We start from the raw sequence: 22046 nt of genomic DNA on the forward strand, positions 1-22046 counted from the left end.
GTTTCCTACCTTGATGAACCTACTACATACAAGCAAGCTTCAAAAAATTCAAATTGGGTGACTGCAATGAATAATAAACTGGCTGCTCTTGAAGCCAACAATACTTGGGTTCTTGTTGATCTTCCTAAAGAAAAAAAAGCTATTGGTTGCAAATGGGTGTATAAGATTAAGATGAGGTCAGATGGATCAGTGGAACGGTTTAAGGCCAAGTTGGTTGCCAAAGGCTACACTCAAACACATGGAGTGGACTATGATGAGACCTTTTCTCCTGTAGTCAAAATGTCCACCATCAGGGCAATCATTGCTGTTGCTGTCCAAAGACAATGGAACCTCTCACAACTCGATGTCAACAATGCCTTCTTACATGGAGATCTTCATGAAGAAGTATATATGAAACTTCCTGAAGGTATTCCTAATCCTACCAACAAGGTATGCAGACTACAAAAGTCCTTGTATGGACTAAAACAAGCTTCCAGACAATGGTTTGCCAAGCTCTTGCATGAACTTCTTCTTCAAGGTTTTCAACAATCAAAGAACGACTACTCCTTATTTATTCTACATAAGGATTCCTCTGTCATCATTGCCGCAGTATACGTTGATGACCTTATTCTTACAGGCACTAATGAATTCCTCATCACTAATCTCAAGACTCATCTTCATAAGGTTTTTGGCATAAAAGATCTAGGGAGACTTAATTACTTCCTAGGCATAGAAGTTTCTTACATTTCTGAAGGCATCACTCTTACTCAAAATAAGTTTACTCAAGACCTTCTTCAAGCCAGTGCCCTGGATGCTTTCAAGCCTGCTGTAACCCCTTTACCTCAAAATCTTAAACTCAGTTCCTCTGAAGGTATCCTGCTCTCCGACCCATTGTATTACAGGCAAATGGTAGGGAAGTTGAATTTTCTCACCCATACAAGACCTGACTTGGCTTATTCCGTTCAACATCTAAGCCAGTTCATGTAGCAGCCCAGGGATACTCATCTACATGCCCTTCATCATACCATTTGTTATGTAGCCCATACAGCTGGGCAGGGTATACTAATGAAGGGTGCAGATAACCTTGTTCACAGGCTTTTTCTGACTCTGATTGGGCAGCTTGCCCTGACTCCAGAAGATCTATCTCAGGTTATCTGTTGAAGCTAGGCAATTCCCCCATTTCTTGGAAATCAAAAAAACAAGCCACTAAATCTAGATCTTCTTCAGAGGCAGAATACAAGGCCATGGCTAACGCAGCTTCTGAAGTCACATGGATGGTCAGACTTCTTACTGACCTTGGTCTTTCTAACTTACAGCCTGTGACTCTTCATTGTGATAATCAATCGGCTATATACATTGCAAAAAATCCAGTCTTTCATGAAAGAACCAAGCATATAGCTATTGACTGTCACTTCACCAGAGAAAAAGTGCTTGAAGGCCTTATACAACTCACTTACCTCCCTACTACTTCTCAACTTGCTGATATTTTTACCAAGATTATCCCTTCCCAGCAATTTAATCACTTATTGCGCAATCTTGGCATGTTCTACCAGCCAAGATTGGGGGGGGTGTTAGGATTACTAAACCCACAACAACAGACTCAGACAAAAATAGTTAAAAATATTCTGTTATAATAGAATTTCCCAAAAAAACACTTATATATAAGCTTTTTCATGTATCTTAATATACGCTAAGTTTTTCATTAATAAGAAGGAAGTATTCATCATCTTCTTCTCTTTCTCTGTAATTTCTTTCTCCCTCTTTCATTCTCTTCACATAACCTTCTTTGATTAATCCCTGAATGCATACTCTGAATAATCAATCACTTGGTAAAACCACTGCTTTGTATGATTAATTGCACGAATGGTCGATGCGTTCCCTCAATTACTGAATATATGGGTGAGATCGATTGATCATTTGTGCAAGATTTAACAATAGTATTTATTTTAGAAGTTTATTTAAGTATACAATGAGTCTATATGTTATGTATAAGTCTATAATGAGTCCAAATAAATATTAAATAGATTTAAAATGAATTTAAAATTAAATTTTAATTGTATAATAGGTCGAATCTAAGGTCGAATCTAAAGTCGAATCTAGAACAATTTTAATAAGTCTGAATTCTATAAAGATGTAATATGAGTCAAATCTAAATCTAAAAAAAAAGTTCAAATTAAAACCTATTTTTAAAATTCGAAGCCAAACCCAATCTCAAATCGAAAGAGTTTTAAAAATTGCAATTAAATTTTAAAATTTAGATAGGATTTAAAGCGGGTTAATAAAGTATTTGACTTATAAGTATTATGGGTCGATCCCTAGTTGCAAAGTAAGCAAGACTCCTTAGCAATATAAGCATTTGCCATTATCACATTGATATTGACCATGTCTAGAAACACGCGTATTTTATCTTTTATAAATTTTCCTTTTATTTTTAGTAAGAAATTTAGTAAATTATAATCCATTTCTATAAATAATCAATTCCATCTCTTCATTATTTCGTATTTTCCTGTTTTCTCTCCCCTTTATTTTCTATGTCTTGTTCTTCCCCTGTTTCGAAAATGGCGGATACTGAAATTAACGAGGAAATGAAATTTGATCTGAAATCCGTTAAAAAAAGTGTAATTCCAGCTAAGAGAAAGCTCGTTAAGCGTATGATTTTTGATGAACTTCTTGCTTTCTTTGGTAAAGGTGATTTCGATATGCTTAAGGACATGGTTGATGATGACGATGATGAGGAGGAAAAGGATGAGAAGGAGAAGAAGAATGATTAGAATTTTCCAGAAACTTCAAGATTCTCAAATTGTTGTTGTTTTGAATCTGCAAATGTTGATTTGATTTTCTGATTGTGTGATTGTAATTTTGAATTCTGCAGAGTTCATTTAACCATTCTGTTTTTGCTTCTGCAGTTCATATTCAATCGCATCAATTATTGACCTGAGAGTGTTGTGAAGAAATTTTTATTTTTTCCAAATAAATTTAACAATTTGGGAAATTTGAGTATTAGTAAGGATCAAATTTATTGATTTAATGATGTCGATTTAGTCACGTTACCTACAACTTTGGAGCAACCCTAATTTTGAAAAGTTTTTTTTGGGGAAAAGAAAGAAGATTCATAATATTTATTTTATACTAAAGAGGTTTTGTTTTGTAATTAAAGAGTTGATGGAACTCGTGGACATGAATAGAGTGCAACGGATCAAGGGTCTAATGGATTCATATTCAACTTTAAAGTATGTGGATTTAATATGAATCAGATCTTAAATGATGCATATTTAACTTGTAAGGACCCGACTCAACATCCTTATTTCAATCGAAGTTTTAGAAAACAAAATTATAAACGGATCAAAACAGATTGGAGCAGGCCGAGAAGGCTCAGCCCATTTGAGATAGCTTTATTTTTATTTGAGCCCGTCCGATCCGGTTAATTATTATTTGAGCTTGACTTGAACGATTTTTTACGAAAAAAGTTTTAGAAGGTTCCAGTTGTAAAACGTTTAATAGTACGAGAATACCATTGGTAAAAAGAAATTTAGGGATACCATTGATAAAGTGCCAAAACTCAGAGGTACCATTGATAATTTTTCTATATTTAAATATATCTTAATCATTAATTCTTGACTAAGATGGTCTCATAGTGAGACCTTTAATTAATTGGTTATAAAACTATTAACGAAGATGTTTGATAAATTAAAAATATTACTCCCTTCGTTTCCGATTGATGTTAATGTAATGAGAATTAAGAAAAATTAAATATATTAGATGATGGATATATTTATTTTATTGAATGATAAAATTAATGGAAAAAGTAAGGATAATAAGCATTTACAAATATTAAAATATAGTTAGTGGAAAATATGACAATCACAATTATTAAAAGGGAACACATGGTAGCATATAGTTTTCACGAAACGTCAGTGGTAACACTTTCGTAAGGTTTTTTCACATAGTAGCATCCAGTTTATGCACTATCTAACTGTAGTAGCGTTTTTAGTTAAATTCTTGTTATTTTCTGTTTATTCATCTTTTTGTAAGATATTTTTCCACAGGATCATCTTTGACAAGCTTTCATCCTCTTCTCTTCTACACATTCACACATATCTATGTTTGTATTCACTCTTATCTGACACAATTCGCTGCACTCGGCCTCTATTCTTTGTAACTGCACGAGCTTCTCAACCAACCCATATTTAATCATGGACTCGATTACTTCCTAACAGCATCAATGCAGCCTTGTATAAGCTTGTACAGGATCAAACCAGCAGCACCAACCTGTTAAAACAACATATACGGGTATTTGGCATAAATGTTGAACGCTCACACTAATTAGTGCTTTTGTTTGCAATCCTAAAAATTCATTTCATCTTTAGATTGGATTTGGCACATTATTTTTGGTTTGTGATCATTTTGCCTTTGATACTTGGCAATTGGCATATTTCTATCTAATAGTGTAGAATTATTGATTACTTTGACGCTGCAAACATGAAAAAAAAGTATTCTACTTTACATGAATTAGCAAACACATCAGCAGTACATAAAGTTAAAATCAAGGTCATTGAGAAGTCCAGATCGTTTCAATCACCAGGCAAAAAGAAATACCGCCTTTTGCTGCAAGATGAAAAGGTATACACACAAAAAAATAACAACTATTTTGTTCAATCAACCTTACGTTTTTAATCTAACTGTTATTTGATCCTTACTATTATTAGGGTGATGTTATGAGAGCAACCCTCTTCGAAGATGACATACAAGCTTATGATTCTTTAATTCAGCAGAATCATGAGTATCTGATTTCAAATCCTACAATTAAGCCCGTCGACGAAAAGTACTAAACCAGAACCGGTAAATATCAAATGAAATTCAGTAATCGGACTGTAGGTCAAGCTATAGGTTCCTCTTCAAAAGCTTCCGGTCCGATGTATCATTCAATAGCAACTATTCCAAGAACAACAGGTTCTTATGATACATTTGGTGCGTATAATCAACAGTTCTAATATCATTTATATCAAACATATTTAACATCTTATGCGTATAACTACATATAAGTTATAAGTACATTATCAAGAAAGTAACTTATCACCAATCATTTATTATTCAGATATAATTGGTGTTGTTCTTTTCATTGGAGACAAGCGCATGGTAAAAGGTGCATTTGAGAAACAAAATAGCGTGTCAGAAATTATTATCACTGATCATAGGTATAGTGTTTGCACACTTTAGCTTTTTAAACATATTTATCTATTGTATTCTATATGTTTCATTGACCAACCTCTTTTTCACACTTTTTCTGAGCTATCTCATGCAGCTCACATCAACCCTTAACTGTGTCGGCATGGAATGATATGGCAGACTTCTTTAAAACAAAGCCTGCTGAAAATCAAATCATTGGTTTCACATCTCTAAGGGTTACATCACACAATGTATACTTACTATCATATTTTGTTCTTTGTGATTCCCTTTATTACTCTAATGTTCAATAAACCCATTGCCATCCTCATTTATGCGATAATAATTGCCTTTCAAAATTATTAGGTTTTGGCCTATCAACTACGATGTCATTTTTAATCATTCCAACACCAACTGGTGACAAGGCAGATTCTCTAAGCCACTGGTAAAGCACGTAATCTATAAATGATTCCTAATAATGCATTTACACACAAAGTTATATGTCTCCATCAATACATGTTCCTTTTTTTTTAACATAGGTCCTCTTCTCATGGATCCTTGCTTCACGGGCGTAAAACACAAATCCTGAAGACCCGCATGCTCTTAAACGAAAGGCAGTTAACCATAATTGCCTTCATCAAAAGCAAGACGGTATTAAATCTAGCTTTCTAATTATATCAGTTAATTATCTATATTACTATATAATTTTGTTGCATATATATCCAAAAACAATCATTATAAAATAGAATTATAAGAAGTATCAATCAAGTAAAACTAACCCTTTTTTAATTCCACAGGCAGCAAATACTATCCAAGAAGAGCAATATTGGATAAAAGCATTGCTCGAGAATTGTAGCTACAATGATAAAAGAAAATTTATAGGGTGTGATCAATGCAATAAAAAGACAGACAATGAAAGGAATGCAGTTTTTGAATGTCCATGGTGCCACAAGAAAGAGAGCGTCGCTAAGCCACGGTTGGTTTATAAATTTATATGTACAACTTTATCTACTAAAAACTCTCATATACAATTTTTGTTTTTGTCATCTATTAGATTAGCGCTCACTTTCGACGCCCACGATAGCACAGACTCTATCCAACTAACTGCATTCAATGACACCATAGCAGAATTCTTTGGAAAAACAATCGATGAACTATATAGTCCAGCTACTTATGTAAGGGAAAAATCTCTAAAATCTAACCTTGCCAAATTCGTAACTTTAATCATTAGTACACTTACTAATATTAGTTTATCTTCACTAAACAGGAACATATTGAATCTTATCAAGACATTGCTCAATCCCTACGAGTGAAACCGATTGAGATACAGTTGGGTTCAACTGTCGCTTTATCCAAAAGTGGTGTGCTAAAGTGGGTTCTAAAATCGATTGCAATTGCACGAGATACTTCAACAAACCCACAACACTTGGCCTGCAAGTCGTCTGACACTCATTCATCACAAGAAAGTATACCCGCTCAACTAACTGATGCTACTTCTTTACATGCTCCAGAACCATCATCTGCATCACATAAAGTAGAGACCGATACTCATTCATCAGAGCAAATTGTACCAGCTTCATTGACTATTGCTCCTTATGATCCCAACCATCATCTGCATCAAAGAAAGTAGGCACAGTGCAGCGTAGTTTAGATTTTTCGGATGCAACTACTTCTTCTGATGTGTTGGATTGTCTACGATGTTAGCTTTTAAAACACTATCTTAAATATTGTTGCCTTTTTGGAACACTTGTTTGGCAACTCCAATTATTAGGAGCTCTAACTTCATGCTAGCCTACCACAACCATATTCATTTTGTTTAACTATTAATTGAACATGTAGTACTATCTTTGCTTTTGTATTACAACTTTATGTGTTGCTTGTTATCATAAACTTGTTGCTATTATAAGTGAATATTATTTGTAGCTATAAATGTTCTTGGAAACCCTTTGATGTTGGTTTGATTGCTAAGAATTGCAAGAAACGTAGAAAATAGGTATATTGGATACAATTTGTTTTAGTTGTGGACATGAGAATTGGACAGTTAGTTCAAATCCTTTTTTTTTAAACTAAATCAATGTGCCAACTTCTAATACTTCAATTTGATTACTTGTGGTTTGTTCATTTCTGTAGTAGAAGTACACAAAGCCATCCACGACTTCTCAAAGCAACTAACCAACATGAAGAAGGTGCCTGGTTGGAACCTTGATGTAGTAGCTTTAAACTATGTAATTTATTTGTCCTTTTGGATAAAAGATCATTAAACTTGTTTCTCATCTTTGACATCTATTGTATATTAGTAGTAAGAAATTTATAAACTACGGGTCGGGTATCAGCTCTCGTTAAGTATTGATATGCCCCCAACATCAGGCTTTGATACAACATCACAACAATATCTACAAAAATTTGAAATACTTAAGCAAAAAAAAAAATTAAATAAACTTAGTTTTAAACTTATTCCAAAAGTAAGTGTGAAATTCCCAAGCCTGAGGTTTGGGACTGTTCGCAGTAACTAACTACGAACAGGTCAAAAAAGACAAAACAGCTGTTCGCACTTACTAACTGCGAACAACTGACCCGTTCGCAGTTAGTAACTGCGAACAGCATGCTGCACAAAAATAGACAAAATAGCTGTTCCCAGTTACTAAGTGGTAACAACTATTTTTGTATTTTTTGACTTGTTCGCAGTTAGTAACTGCGAACAGACTCAAACCTCAGGTTTGAGATTTTCACGCTTACTTTTGGAATAAGTTTAGAACTTAGTTTATTTAATTATTATTTTTTTTTGCTTAAGTATTTTAAAAATTCAATGTCTACAACATAACTACTCAACCACTAGCCCTTAAAATAGTTAAGTAACCCATTAAAAATGGTTGTCCACATGCTTGTGTTAAACAACATATTAGCTATCATCAACATATCACAATTGTTATTGCCCATCGCACCCGTGCACCAATGCCATTGCCACATCAATTACACTTCAACACCCCAACATATGCAACCCTTGCTTTATTCACATCTTTACAACACATTGACATTTTAAAATTTTCATTCGTAACATTTTTAATAGCAGTTTATGAATTATCATTATAAAATTTGATAGTATAACTTGGAGGTCCGCGTGTGTAACACGCGGCTCCACAACTAGTATAAATAAAAAGATAATTTAGGAAAAAAAACAATGGAACAAAAGGTGCAATATTTTGTTAGCCAATGTAAAATCATTCCAACAAAACATCATTTTTTCCATTTTCTAGCTAACTTACAATTTAATTATCAAATTGTTCAAACATGTTTTTTCATTGTTTGTCTAATCCAAACATAAAAGATAAAAAATGAATCAATAAGCTGGTCAAATAGCCATTTACAAACAAGGCCATAATCCTAATTCCTAAAGATTATTCACTTATGCTTGCATTCTTTTGGTTCCAAGAAATTTATCGTACTTTTCTTTTTTAGTTCATTTTATCAAATTTTTCAAATTTTTTATTTTTTTGATCATAGTTTACGTTTTTTTAATTTTATAATTATATACACATTTAATTTAATTTCATCTGCACATTTTTCCATTAAATACATATTTTTACAAATATTTACTGTCATATTTGTTACATCATACCTCTTTGTCAACATCCACCTATCTTTCCTTTTTCCTTCCTCATCAAGTTTATTATTTCCTTTGAATTCAATTTTTTTCTTCCGTGGTCGCCAAGGTTTCTACTTTTTCGTACCTCTATTTTCTATATTCCTCCCTATAAATTCCCACTCTTCAGTCTTCAGCGCCTACAAATCGCCACTGACAAGTGAATCTTTCCAAAAAAAACCCCTAAATTCCATCCAAATCCTCTTTTTCTCTCTCCGCATATTTTGAAATCACCCAAAAATCTTTCACAAATCTGGCAGAGATGGCGATCAATCCATCAACTGATCAAACGAGTAAAGAAGTTCAAAGTTTCAACAATGTCAAGCTAGAAAAGAAGGGAAGTACTGTTATCCCTGCTAAAAGAAAGCTTGTGAAGCGTATGATTTATGAACTGTCTGTTTTTGTTCTATCTTCTTTCTTTCAGCGCCAAATTCTTCAAGATTTACAACAAAAAGATGAAACTAAAGACAAAGAATCATGACTATTTTTCATAATGGATGCTAATTTAGAATTCCAAATTTTGTTCAATTTGATTTGGATCTAGGTTTTGGTTGATTATTTTTGTTGATTGCTTCAGCTCTTTGTATATTGAGGAGAATATTTAGTGTATATTCTCTATCTAGTTGTAATCTATCCAGTAATCGTATTAACATGACCGATTTGAACGGAGGTTCATTCGTATCGGTTACAAATGTACGATTACTTCAACGCAGCCTGTATAAATTTTTGCCCAAAAAATTCATCCTGTATAAATTTCCACTTTTCTTGAAAAGAATTCGTGTCATCCTTTTGTGCACAAGAGAGTTGTTTGATTGGAATTGTATTTGGGTGATTTTTTGGTTTGATTTTGATTTCCTATTTTTATCACTTCAGAACAGCAAGATTTTGTTGATACTTGGGAATTGGTTGTTCGTTTGACAAGCTGTAGCCCATAGCTACAAAGTGTAGTTCCTTGTTCTGAAATACTTGTACATTTTGGTTATGATTATTTATCGCTTAAGGTTATTTTATATATTGCAACTAATGAATAAGTAAAAATATAATTAAGTGTGATCTTGTTTAAATTATCTAATCGTATACTTTCATAATATTAACTTTTTATAATTTTTAGACGTATATAATTCAACATTAAATGAATATAATAACACAATTGTATAAAAAGTTAAATATAACAAATACAATAAAAACGAAGGATGTAAATTTTAGGTGTTCGGGTACGATTAATCGGGTTGGGTTGAAGTTGTAGGTGCATACTCTTGTTTGACTAGCTGTAGCCCATAGCAAGAATCAGAGGTGTATTAAAAAACTCGACCGGATGATTTAAAAGTCTAAATAATGGCGGGTTAGTTTTCTAAAAGAACTTCGGTCAAGTACCTAACTCGCTTTATCTGAATTGGGCCTTGGCCCATATACAAACTTCCCCGGTTACTCACTGACTCGTTTGGGCAAGATTTTTAAAATGTTTGTATTCTAAACTGCCAAATAGCTATCACACAGGACAATCTGTAGCTGAAGCCTCGACTGTCTTTCCGTCTCCGTATGGTTTAGTAAGACTTGTAAAGTAAAATCCCTAACCTTATTATAATATGATATAAAGTAATGAATAAATAGTAAAATCTCTAATCTCTAGCTTTGTATCGTCTTTTATTTTATTTAGTTTTGTTTTAGAGTCAAACCCATAACCTTTTAATAAATATAGGAATCCTCGAACCATCCTGATTAAGTGGCTAGCATTCAGATGTGACCAATATTTTCAAAGATTACAATATAACTTATGCACAATTGTTTCTTAATTTATTTTACTAATTCTCAAAAAATTGATATATCATCAGAATTAGAGCTTGAATCGCAAATAGAGATTTTGATATCCTTGACATTTCTCGACAAAAAAACCTGAAATGGAGACTTCATGTAATGACATATCGCAAAGCACAAAGCTTTGATCATGCGTTAATAAAGGATGAGAATCCAACATGTACTGAACAAGCAAAAGCATCGGTGCATAACTGCGTATATAAAACACCACATTCACAAGGATTCAAAATCTAAGTATTTACTTATAGAAGATCCCAAAGAATTTTGGGATAACCTTAAAAACAAATATGAAAATCAGTAACGTGTCATTGTGCTAAAGGCACAACAAGAATGGTTAAACTCAAGATTTCAAAATTTTACAAGTGCATGAGAATGTAATTCTACAATCTTCGCATCACCTCCCAGTTGCAACTGTGTGGAAACTTATAACTAAAAAAGTCATGACAGATTAAACGCTCAGACATATGCACCCAAATAATGTTGTACAACAAAAACAGTACCGGGAAAGACATTGTGACAAGTTTTGTAAAGTAATTGTCATCCTATCAGTCACAGATTTGAACAATCAAATTCTGTTTGCTAACATTAATCAAAGACCTACGGGTTCAAATGCATTCCTTCAGAAGGTAATGCCACTAAAAGTGGAAAATGTAATCCTAGAGGTGATTATAATAACAATCGAGTTCATAATAACCGAGGCGGTTATAATAATCGTGAAGGCTATAATAACGAGGCAATTATAATAATAGTGGAAGTTATAATAACGGTGGAAGATATGATATACGAGAAACACATCAACGATCTCACAACAAGCTTGAAGATAGATGTTTTAATTGTGGAATAAAACGCCATTGAGCAAATGAATGTCATACTGTTAAACATCTGGTAATCTTTCAAGGAAGATTCTCCTAATCCTTTCTACTAGAAATCGATATGGTCAATTATTTGGTGGATGACATTCAAAATATTTAAGGGCACACAGATTTTGAGCGTCTTTATTTATAGAACCTTTAATCTTTAAATTATATAACAATCATTAGTATAAAAAAATAAGAACATATTTTTATTTATCTCAACTATAACACAATATAAAATAAAATCATTTTGTTGAACAAAAATCTAAGAAAAATGCATCGACTGATTATCACAGTAATAAAAACATAATAAAGTAGTTCTTGACAAAGTTACTCTCACGCTTTCTTTTTTCATTTTGGATTTCACATTTAAAACATTAATCTTTGGGCTTTTGTGACATCGTTGATGTGCTTTTATGTATGAATTTTTCTGATTTTGATGTCCCTTATCATACTCCATGGGAATTCTTTCTTCCCTCTCCACGATCATTATACCCCCCTTAGTTATCATAACCTTCATGGTTATTATAATCTTCTCGATTATTATTTACCTCCACAGTTGTTATAATGCCTCGGTTATTATAACCTCCACGGTATTATAACCACCTCTACACAACTTACCTTTGCCACCTTTAGTGGTATTACTTTCGAGCAAAGACATTTGAACATAATAATCACGAAGGGGAAGAAATATCCTCATGAAAATTATAATAACCATAATAAACTAGTAGGTTCAATAATGACCACAATAAACTAGGAGGTCATGCGAAGGACTCTTTTTCCTTTGTCTAAGTTTTAATCCCTTTAGGAGGCAAAATTAGTAGGTTCAATAATGCCCATATTTTATTTTATTTTTCTCTAGTATAAATGAATATATATGTTCAAGAGGGAGCATTATAAGATGATTTAATATAAACTAATGAATGAATATATGAATAAACAATAAAAGATTATGTATAAGAACTGAACAAAAACCCTAACCGGTGATGGATTGTAACTTATGAATAGTGAATTAAAAGAATTAAAAGATCATCAATCAATCTAAAGGAGGAACTAGAGCATATGTTAATCTAAAGGAAGAACTAGAGCATAAGGTATAAGAGGAACAATTGTAGAAATTTTGCCTAGAGTCAAGTCATTGGCAACGGCATCCTCATCAACACCTACATCACCCTTAAAAGAAGCTTAAACAAATTCATTACTCTCATTATCAGACTCTCAAGGTAACTGCTCATTTGTTGCTCCTAACTTTACCCTTACATAATTTGAAACTTGAATTTGAAGGGGTTCACTTGGAGGAGAAGAGGACAATGGAACAAATGGATTTTGAGTTATTTGGGTTAAAAAAAGCATAGGTCCAGGGAAAGGAATAGATGAAGTTACATTCAAAATGTGTTGTTTCTAATGTCATCACATTATGATTGCCTAAAGCTACCCCTTCTACATACAACTCCAAAGAGGAAATAAGGGTAGACTTTGAATGCTCCCGCATTGCCTCTAATGCCTCTTCATCCTCAATGAGATAGGCTAAGAACTTCAATTCATCCCATACTTAAAATTTATATCAACAGTACTTATAGTTGAGTCAATTCTAATCCTAAAACATATATGAAATTTTAACTCATTCAAATCCATGTTCGAATTGCATACAAAGAGTTTAAGTTTACCACCAACATACTCAACATTCCTAATTACTTGTTCGAATTGAGCCATTCCATAAAACATAGTATAGTAACACGATATGATGCCATTTTCTACAAAAATACATATAAAATCAACATAATTATCAAGTTCATGACAAAAACAAGTACATTGAACATAAACATCAAGTTCTAAAAACATTTACATCTACATTCACCATCAACAACTATACTTTAAAAATATACAAAATTAAGTAATACAATCAACTAACTAGTACCTTAATCAGCTAAGAATGTTTTAGAAGAGTATTGATTTGCAAATTTATGACCTGCATTTGTATAAAGAGAAGAAATTATATATAACCCTAAAATTTAGAGAGAAAAGAACAGAGCATAAAGTGAGCAAAAATGTACCTGTACATCCCACAACACTTTTGTTATGCTAAATTGGAAGGAGGGATGAATTGAGGGATTAAAGCTTCTTTAATGTTGGTTTTTGGAAAGAAAGAGTGGACCTTTTTTTTAGGGTTTTGAAATTTGAGGGAAATGAGGAAGAAGATCTGATGTGTGTTTTTACCACGTGAATATTTGTTGTTGGTAACAACGAACAAAAAGCTGATGAAAAAAGTTAAAACCCTTTGTTTGCCGAACAAACTGATACAAAATGGGTGTTTCAAATACTTAAGCACCTTAACAAGAATAACTTTTGTAAGTTTTGATGAAAATTAAAGGGAGCATCAGGAAGATAGGAACCAACTTATTCATCATGGAGGCGATCTAGGCAAAATCGACATGGCCTTGGAATCCTTCCAAGGCGGAGAAAGGTAAGCAGGAACAAATTTCTGATGTAAAAAACACCTTTGTCAGAAGGCTGCAAAAATAATTACCAAAACTGTAGAAATATCAAACAATGGACTACAATAAACAATTAGAAACTCTTAGTGACTTGAGTGTGCAGCATGGTATGACATCTTGGTGTTCGGGAACTAAGGAGAAGTGTAGTGATGATGATGATGCATGTGTGGCGAGTCACAAAGATTCACAGCCATGGTATACTCATACTAGGCAGTGACCAGCTCGAACAAGGAAAACTGATCAGACGGTAACAGAAGCACAGGGGCTGCCGGTGAAGAAGTGCTCGAATGAGCACCTGGGTTTAGATGCCCTCTGTTTCTGCATCGTTTACATTTTGCGGCTGTGAGATTCTTTTAGATTGTGTCTTTGTTTATTATTGCACTTGTTTTCTTATCATTTCATTAATGTTTCATTGTTACAGTTTTGTTGTATTAAGCATCATCCTACCATTTCAGAAAAGTTATCTTCAGGTCATAAACAAGGTCTATTTTAGAAACAAAGAGTAGGTGCTGTTCAAAGTATATTCCTATGGCCATCAGATTTATTGAAGCTCAATAGACAACCAAGATATTAGCAGATCTATATATAGTGCCATTAAGATTTTCTGTTTTAGTAATAAAGTTTCCATCACAAAAGCCTTACTGTATGTTTGATTGTTGGTACTAAAAAATGGTAATCAAAATGAGTTGGAGTGTAAATTCAAGAAATGTACCATGTCATTCCCTTTGTGATGAAATTTTCATCATCAGAAGCTACGGTTTTTCTCATGTTATTTACATACTTTGTTTCATTATGTTTTCAAATACAATTAATTTGTTGTTTATGTGTTTTTACAAAAGGTACATTTAATTAGTAATTTGGAACTTTAATTTATATATATAAGTTTGGGTTAATTAGTAGAAGGAATTAAACATTCATATTTACCTTCATTAGACATCCCAATTCTAAGTGCTTCCATTCGTCCTTACAATTTCTAAACAAATAACATTCGCTCCCAAAAACATTATGTAACCATCCATTATCATGCATACCTTCATTCATCACTTGTTCCATCCCATTTCCATCTAAGTCTTTGTCTTTAACCGTATACTTCATCATCAAATCATTTCATCGATTAGTAGGACAACTCATCCTCAAAAGAGTCCTCAAAAGCAAAAGAATAAAAAAATATTCAACATAACCTATCCTTTTCCTTTCCTTTGTCTTAGTCTTGTATGTAACCTTTTGAAAACAAGCTTGCATAACATTACCCCTATTGAATACCAACAACTGAACTAGTCGTATGCTTCTCAAACTAGTGTTTAGATATCACAGAAATTTATCCTTTCCATCATTCTACTAGAAGCACCTTCACCTGATCTTGACCCCTGATTAGCATATTATCAACAGAGGTTAAAGAAAACTATACTTCCTCACTCCCTAAAAGACTGTCTCCTGCCCCACTACTTCTCACAAAATAGTAAATATAATTAAACTCATCAGCATGTTTTCTACATATATTGTACTTCTCCAAATGGACTTGGCTAGTTGGCTTTGAGCCTTAATACATAATTTATCTGTTAAAAAAGATTCACAGAGGGAGAACAGAAAAATGCTATCGAAGTATGAGCAAAGGTAATCTCAGTCGCAATTACCTCTACTGACTTAATACAATCAATACTGCAGTGCAGTTTTCCATTTTAGTACTCCTTACATAGTATATGTGTTTTCGTTTTTAGGCCACTTTTACCACGCATCTTTTGTATATATACCAATTTTAATTTCTAAGGGGAAGCACACAGTAAATTAGAGGGGTTTGTTTCCAGGAAGTGCATGGTCAGCTTCACAAGAGTTTGGAAAATAATAGGAGGGGGGGAAAGCACACAAGAAAAATGATACCTGAATATACATATCAAACATTCGTAGCAGATTTAAGTGCTTGCCACAATCGTTTGAAGCTTTCTTAATTTCCTGTTCAAGATCTGACATCAAGATGGATATATTAGAAGCAATGATAATAAGCATGTTCAAACAGACAGCATGAAAACAAATTACTTCCTCTTTATCTTATAACGAAATATAGTAAAATGGCTTATCTAATTAAATGGGCTGGTATGATACAATCAATGATCAATAGAAACACCTCTTTGTTATCACAAGGATAAGGTTCCATACATATGAACCCCCAAAGCCCGGCTATTTAGAAGTCTCTTGGTATTGGGGTAATGAAATGGTGTCTATTCTAGGTTTTCAAGCTTGGTTCTTTATTTCAGTCTTCAGAGCTATAACAGGTAATTCAACTCAACGATATAAAGTTCTGGTCTTTTGAAATGCCTACTGGAGAGTAAAAAATTCCATAAATTTGAAATCCTTATCATGTGATGATCCTTTTATATTGTGATTACAACAATGCCAAAGTCTTACTCCCAATTCCCAAACAATAGGGTCGTCATCATCATCTTACCCAGTGTATCCCAAACAATAGGGTCAACCACATGAACCATTAACCAGTCACTCCTTCTCCCATTCTCCGTTCATTCCTATAATATTCCATCTCAACCTTTAAGATTTTCTAACTGATAATAAACAGTAACCACTAGAAGGTAGTCTTTGAAAAAAAATAATTTTTTGTAGGTAGTTTTTGACAAAAGTAAGATTTTTCTAGGTTGTTGGTTGTTTACAACGACTCCGACGACCACAACGACCGCGACGACAAAGACAACGACAACCACCACCACCACCACCACAAAAGAATGAATTTTGTAGGTAGTTTTTGACAAAAAAAATATTCTAGGTAGTTTTTGACAAAAGTAAGATTTTTCGAGTTTGTTGGTTGTTTCCGACGACACAACAATAATAATAAAGACTAGAACAGACAAATTCCACTCGAGCTTAGCAAAAAGAACTAAAAAATCAGGCATTAAAGTACTTCTAAGGACTGAAAGAACTGAACTAGCGCTGATGTAGCAGACCAAAACAATCAGGAACTTGTTATAACGTGAAAAGTTGCATGTTTCATGATTTCATTTAATTTGACCAACTGAATAAAATAAACACATGAACAAATGAATATTGCCTTCTTATGCTGCAGTGAAAGTAGGGGAAGACAGGAAATAAGCATCCTAATAATCCAAGCAAGATACATACCAGGATGATGCTCTAGATAAGATTTACCCATCTCTCCCTCCCTGAAAGATCCTCCGGATCGTGATTCGCGGTGAACTAGTTTACGCTTTCGAGTACAATACAACATCTCAAGTTCCTCAAACTCGTTTGAATCATAGGGCTTTCTAAGGTAAGCATACAACTTTTCCAAGTACCTCCGATTCAATTCTTCAAGTTCCTTCTTGTTTTTACTCGTCTAGTTTACGTGAAAGCATAAAGACAATAGAGAAATAAAATGAATTTCAAAGGTAACAGAATATAAGCACTCTCCTGATGTACTGAATATTGACAAAATACTCACAGATGCACTAACCGAAACGTGGCTGTCTGTAAGAGTTTGTTTTGTTTGAGTGGAAAAATCTTTAACAGGCGGTGTTGGTGGTCTTTGCGTTGGTGTAAATGGGCTTCGAGGCGGGACAGGTGGTCTTAGAGTGGATGTAGAAGGTATTGAAGGTGGTGTTGGTTGGGTTTTCGTATATTTAGATGGTCTTGTAGATGGAGTTGGCGTTGGCAGACTTCCAGTCGATTTAGATGATCGTGGAGGTGGGAGTGATAGACTCTGAGTCGATTTAGAGGGTTTTGGAGGACGTCCCAGTTGTCTTTGAGTTGATGTAGAGCATCTTTGAGGCGTCACTAGTTCACTTTCATAATAGATTCGATTGTTCCCATATTCAAAGTACACAGACTCTTTTGTGCTATGAAGACCGGATAAAAAGGTTGCATAGCATATATCAACTGATTCAGATACGTTCATTCGAGAACCAGATGATCTAGGACTTGTGCTCTGATTACCCTCCACATCCAAGATCCAATCCTTAATAACAAAATCATCACTGTGCGATTTTGGAGTCCCAAAATCAGAAGTTTTCAACTTCGATTGTGGAGTTCCCCTCTTCTTTACAACAGGTAATTCATCCTCAGCTTCATATATGATCGGAAACAATACTCCATTTTTTATTGAACTGATAAGTTTGTACGCTTTCCCATGAACCGTCAAGTGATTCAAAAACTCCTTATATGATGGATCGTCATCGTCTTCGTCGTCATCATCACCATCATCATCATCATAATCTTGCACAACACATTTCTCTACCACAAACTCACATAAATCTTCCATAAATTTCACATAATTATCATCCAATCTATCATTTTCAACACCATCAAAAACAACTCCACCCTTGCGCCTTTTCTTATTCTCAACCATGTCTAAAACATAATCAGCAGCTTCAAATGTATCCTTATCCATGGTTACCAGTTTAATCCCTCGAACTTCTTATCTACCTCCCCTTCTTATCAAACAATATTCAATTCAAACCTCAAATATCCACAAGTGATTGCAGAAACAAGCTACATAATCCACAAAAAATCACCAATTAATCAATTTGCAAAACATCGATCAATTTACAGCAATCCAGAAGCATAAATACATAAATACAGCCCCAAAAAACCTAAAATTTAAAAAATGTAATAAGAAGAAAAATTGCATAATTGTGGTCAGGGACTCCAGGGTTCAAGCTTCTTGGTGGCACCAGCATATAGAAGAAATTTTAAGATAATTTTGCGAAAATTTCAGCAGAATTTCATTTGTAAAATGTTTACTGATTACTGGTTGCTACTCATGTTTATAAGAAATAGAATTAGATGCAAAATTCAAAAGGTATATAGAATAGTTTATCATTTTTAAATCATGCAATTAGACATATATACAGAGAAAGTTCCATTGATACTCGTCCCTTACATTTTATAAGCTTTAGTCTCACATTTTGTCAATAACTAGTAAATATTCATTTTTTTTTCTAAAAAAAAAAATAACAATCTCAACAACGGATAACGGTGCCCATAAATCCACCCATTTAACCCATAATTACCCAAAAATTATTCATCTTTCTATCATTTAATTTAATCTCAACAAAGAACAACATGATTTTTCAAGAAAATAATCAAGAAAATCAACAAAAAAAAAAAAGTTGAGTGGTAATTGAATTGAAGTTTCAAATATAGAAACCCTAATTTTTGGATTTCAAACAAAGAAGGTGGTGCCGACATACCGTGGTGGTTCTGGTTCAATTCCGGACGTCTGGTGGAGGATTGGAGGTTCCTGTGAGGCTTGACTCTCGAGCGTCCGGCAGCAGTAGCAGGCAGAGGCAGGAACTTACCAACCTCCACTTGAGGCTCGAGGGTCGAGTCGATTCACGGTGAACGTTGTTTCGGTGTGCGGTTAGCCGGTGAATGGAGCAATCAAGTAGTTGCAGAAGCCATTACAAAGTTCCTGGAACAAAAACAAGAAATTTAATGTATGAAAAAACATGCATAATTCATAATAACTGGTGACAGATTCAAAATAATTAACTTACAAATGCAGAAAACCCATAAAGATTGAATGATGATAAAAAAAAAAACCCGAAAATTTATAGCAATCAAAAAATAAAAAAATTTGGGCAAAGGTTGATCAAAGAGATGAATGGGTGGCGAGTATTGACTACCGGCAGGTACTGGGCGTGGCGATAGCAGTGTGTACTGTGTACGACTGACAAATTTATAGTTCAAGACTTCCAAGTGTTTTAATTTGTTTTAATTTGTTATTTATATTTGGAAAAATTAACTAAAATAATTCTAATTTTTCATAATTAATAATCTTATTTATTGATTAATTATTAATAATTTCAATTTTAAAGTGTATTTACCTAGAGCTTTAATTTTCTTAAAATAAAAATAAAATGTTAAAAAAATGTTTAAAAAAATTTCTGATTTTGTTATTGTTTGAAATTTTTTATGTAAATTTTCAAATTTTTTTTCTAATTTTACATTAATTTTCAATTTACATTTTTAGTGAATTACCTATTATAGTAGGTCATTGGATCACCGAAGTTTACTCTAGGTAAATACCCCTAAAGTTAAGATTATTCATAGTTAATCAATGGGTGAGATTATTGTTGAAAATAATGAAAAAATTAGATTATTCTAGGTAATCTTTCCTTTTTTTTTACGTAAATCTCATACAAATTTAAAAGTCAAATAAATTATGAATTAGTTTTGATTTGTATCAAAATTGTTTCGGTATGGAAACAAAGAAGTGCAAAGAAACACTTAAAATACCTAAAGTGAAAGTGTTATCCAAGTCAACGTCAACAAATTGGAAGTGAGATGTAACCCTTCCGTGGAAGTGACCTGAAGTCCTACAACACAACACGTTAGCCTTGTCCGGGGGTGATCTCCCGAAAAACCCAAAAATGTAGATATTCGGATATTAATTGTTTATATTTTGGTGTGTTGACGAAGAAGATGATGAGTAGAAATTTTGGCAGAGTTTCGATATGGTATCTTTCTTCAGGGGGTAAATGATGTTGGTTGTCTCTGTTTATAGTGGTAAAGAAGTTATTTCTGGGAGAGAGTAGGTCATCATGGGTGTGATGGATAGTAGTGGTGGAGAGGTCAGTAGTGGGTAGTTATTTTAGGGTTTAAGGATGTTATTTACTTGTCGGTTAAGCAAACTGAACGGGAAGTCAGAAAAGCCCTTGACTAAAAGTCAAGGTCAACGGTAAGTCAAAGGGTAGTTAAGTAGTTTCACAACAACAATTATTAAATAAATAAACAATTAAATGTTACCATAACAAAAATAACGAAATCAAAGTTTAGAACATTTACTATTTAGATACAAAACAAAACAAAAATTTGATGGCTAAAGAATCTATACTTCGAATCTAAAACCCATATTCGTACTTTTATCTTTTATCTATAAATATTTAATATTTATTTTTAATCTTTGAAAGTGAGAAGTTCTTTTTACATGGTTTATTGGACCGAACCGTAGAAATTTGTGATGATCTTCTTATGAAGAAATCAACCTCCCCAACTTCCTTTGACGGGTTTAATCAAATGATTGTGACTTTAGAGTAAGAAAACACGCATTTAAGAGGCCAAATTGGAGAACTATCTTTTTCGTATACTTTTCCCAGTTCTATTACTACCATGAGCGTTACAAAATTTGTGTCACATACATAAAAGAGGTTAACTTCTTACTTCTCATCATACAATCTTCGGCCCAACAAGCCTTTATTTACATTGGTTTGTATTGACTATGTAGGTTTCATACCAAAAGTTCATCACGAAATAAGAGACTTATTGAATTGGAATCACTAGCTTAATACTAATATGATAGATGATATAAAGATAATAGAAAATAATTATCTTTTTTTATACTTTTTTTGGTTTTGTTGCTATCATGAGCTTTACACAATTGATCATATCATTAATCATATAGATATCCATCCAACGAACCACAAGTCATCGAGAAAGATTGCTCATTTCACACAGAGATGCTCACTTGAGCAAGCTAAGTGCTCCTATTAGCACAAGTTGTTTTCTTTAGCAACTCGTCCAAGCACAAGCATGTTTCTCTTGTGTTTGTCAAATGAGTGTGTCGTATCATTAAAATTGGGCATAACTTTTAAAGGTTGTGAGTTTTCACTCAAATTAGGGGAACAAAAGCATGCTACTTGTTCTATAAATAGAGGGCATGAGTTATTAATTCATTACAATTATTAGAACAAGTGAGGACCAACTCAATCAAAAGTTTAAACTAATGGTTGATACCACATGATATGTTACATACTCTAACACGCCCCCTCACATGAGAACCCTTTGGGCTAGTATTGTGCAGCACATGCTCTTTTCATATCCGACGCTAAATATTTCACTTTAAATGAGGGGTGGCCGGTTGAGATTCGAACCCATGACATCTTGTCACGCTGGCTTCAAATAAAATTACAAAGAATCAAATCAACCAAAAACTTAAACTAATAGCTCACATCCCATGATATATTGTATACTCTTGTCATTTGATCTGCTTGGCCTTATGCTTTACCCATATAAATAGTTATCACACACATATGACCTAAGTACTATCAAGTTTTTGAAAATCAAGTGTTTACCATTGTCTTCCTTACTACAAATTGT

General features: G+C 33.4%; 2 protein-coding genes across 7 annotated transcripts; one reads left to right on the top strand and one right to left on the bottom strand.

Annotated features, from left to right (window-relative positions):
• The first annotated feature begins 4829 nt into the window (after window positions 1-4829).
• Window positions 4830-6772, top strand: LOC130810926 (replication protein A 70 kDa DNA-binding subunit B-like). Its single transcript, XM_057677047.1, has 8 exons — window positions 4830-4947; window positions 5075-5174; window positions 5282-5424; window positions 5509-5587; window positions 5682-5793; window positions 5940-6118; window positions 6197-6317; window positions 6410-6772. Exons 1-8 carry the CDS (start codon window positions 4830-4832, stop codon window positions 6770-6772), a joined length of 1215 nt encoding a protein of 404 aa, XP_057533030.1.
• A 6462-nt stretch (window positions 6773-13234) lies between these two features.
• On the bottom strand, window positions 13235-19629 carry LOC130810011 (uncharacterized). Of its 6 annotated transcripts, none has more exons than XM_057675912.1 (7): window positions 19445-19629; window positions 19139-19359; window positions 17404-18437; window positions 17073-17286; window positions 15825-15907; window positions 13506-13933; window positions 13235-13420 (listed from the first exon to the last, which is right to left on the bottom strand). In XM_057675912.1, exons 3-6 carry the CDS (start codon window positions 18334-18336, stop codon window positions 13856-13858), a joined length of 1308 nt encoding a protein of 435 aa, XP_057531895.1. In that variant the 5' UTR covers window positions 18337-18437; window positions 19139-19359; window positions 19445-19629; the 3' UTR covers window positions 13235-13420; window positions 13506-13855. The 6 variants fall into 6 exon arrangements, with proteins under 6 accessions (XP_057531895.1, XP_057531892.1, XP_057531894.1 ...); XM_057675909.1 differs by having other exon boundaries at window positions 13506-13962; window positions 19445-19612; XM_057675911.1 differs by having other exon boundaries at window positions 17392-18437; window positions 19445-19611.
• Window positions 19630-22046: the final 2417 nt, after the last annotated feature.

Source organism: Amaranthus tricolor, chromosome 4 (genome assembly GCF_026212465.1).
Source record: "Amaranthus tricolor cultivar Red isolate AtriRed21 chromosome 4, ASM2621246v1, whole genome shotgun sequence".
In the NCBI taxonomy this organism is placed as follows: Eukaryota; Viridiplantae; Streptophyta; class Magnoliopsida; order Caryophyllales; family Amaranthaceae; genus Amaranthus; species Amaranthus tricolor.

Bases quoted from the DNA above. Each gene is read 5' to 3' on its own strand.
- LOC130810926 (XM_057677047.1), top strand. From the start codon at position 4,830: ATGAAATTCAGTAATCGGACTGTAGGTCAAGCTATAGGTTCCTCTTCA. The intron at 4,948-5,074 runs GTGCGTATAATC...TTTATTATTCAG, and splicing joins AGGTTCTTATGATACATTTG to ATATAATTGGTGTTGTTCTT. The intron at 6,318-6,409 runs GTAAGGGAAAAA...TTCACTAAACAG, and splicing joins TATATAGTCCAGCTACTTAT to GAACATATTGAATCTTATCA.
- LOC130810011 (XM_057675908.1), bottom strand. From the start codon at position 18,336: ATGGATAAGGATACATTTGAAGCTGCTGATTATGTTTTAGACATGGTT. The intron at 17,287-17,391 runs GTGAGTATTTTG...CACGTAAACTAG, and splicing joins ACGTTTCGGTTAGTGCATCT to ACGAGTAAAAACAAGAAGGA. The intron at 13,963-15,824 runs GTATCATTTTTC...TTATTTTTGCAG, and splicing joins TGTTTGATATGTATATTCAG to CCTTCTGACAAAGGTGTTTT.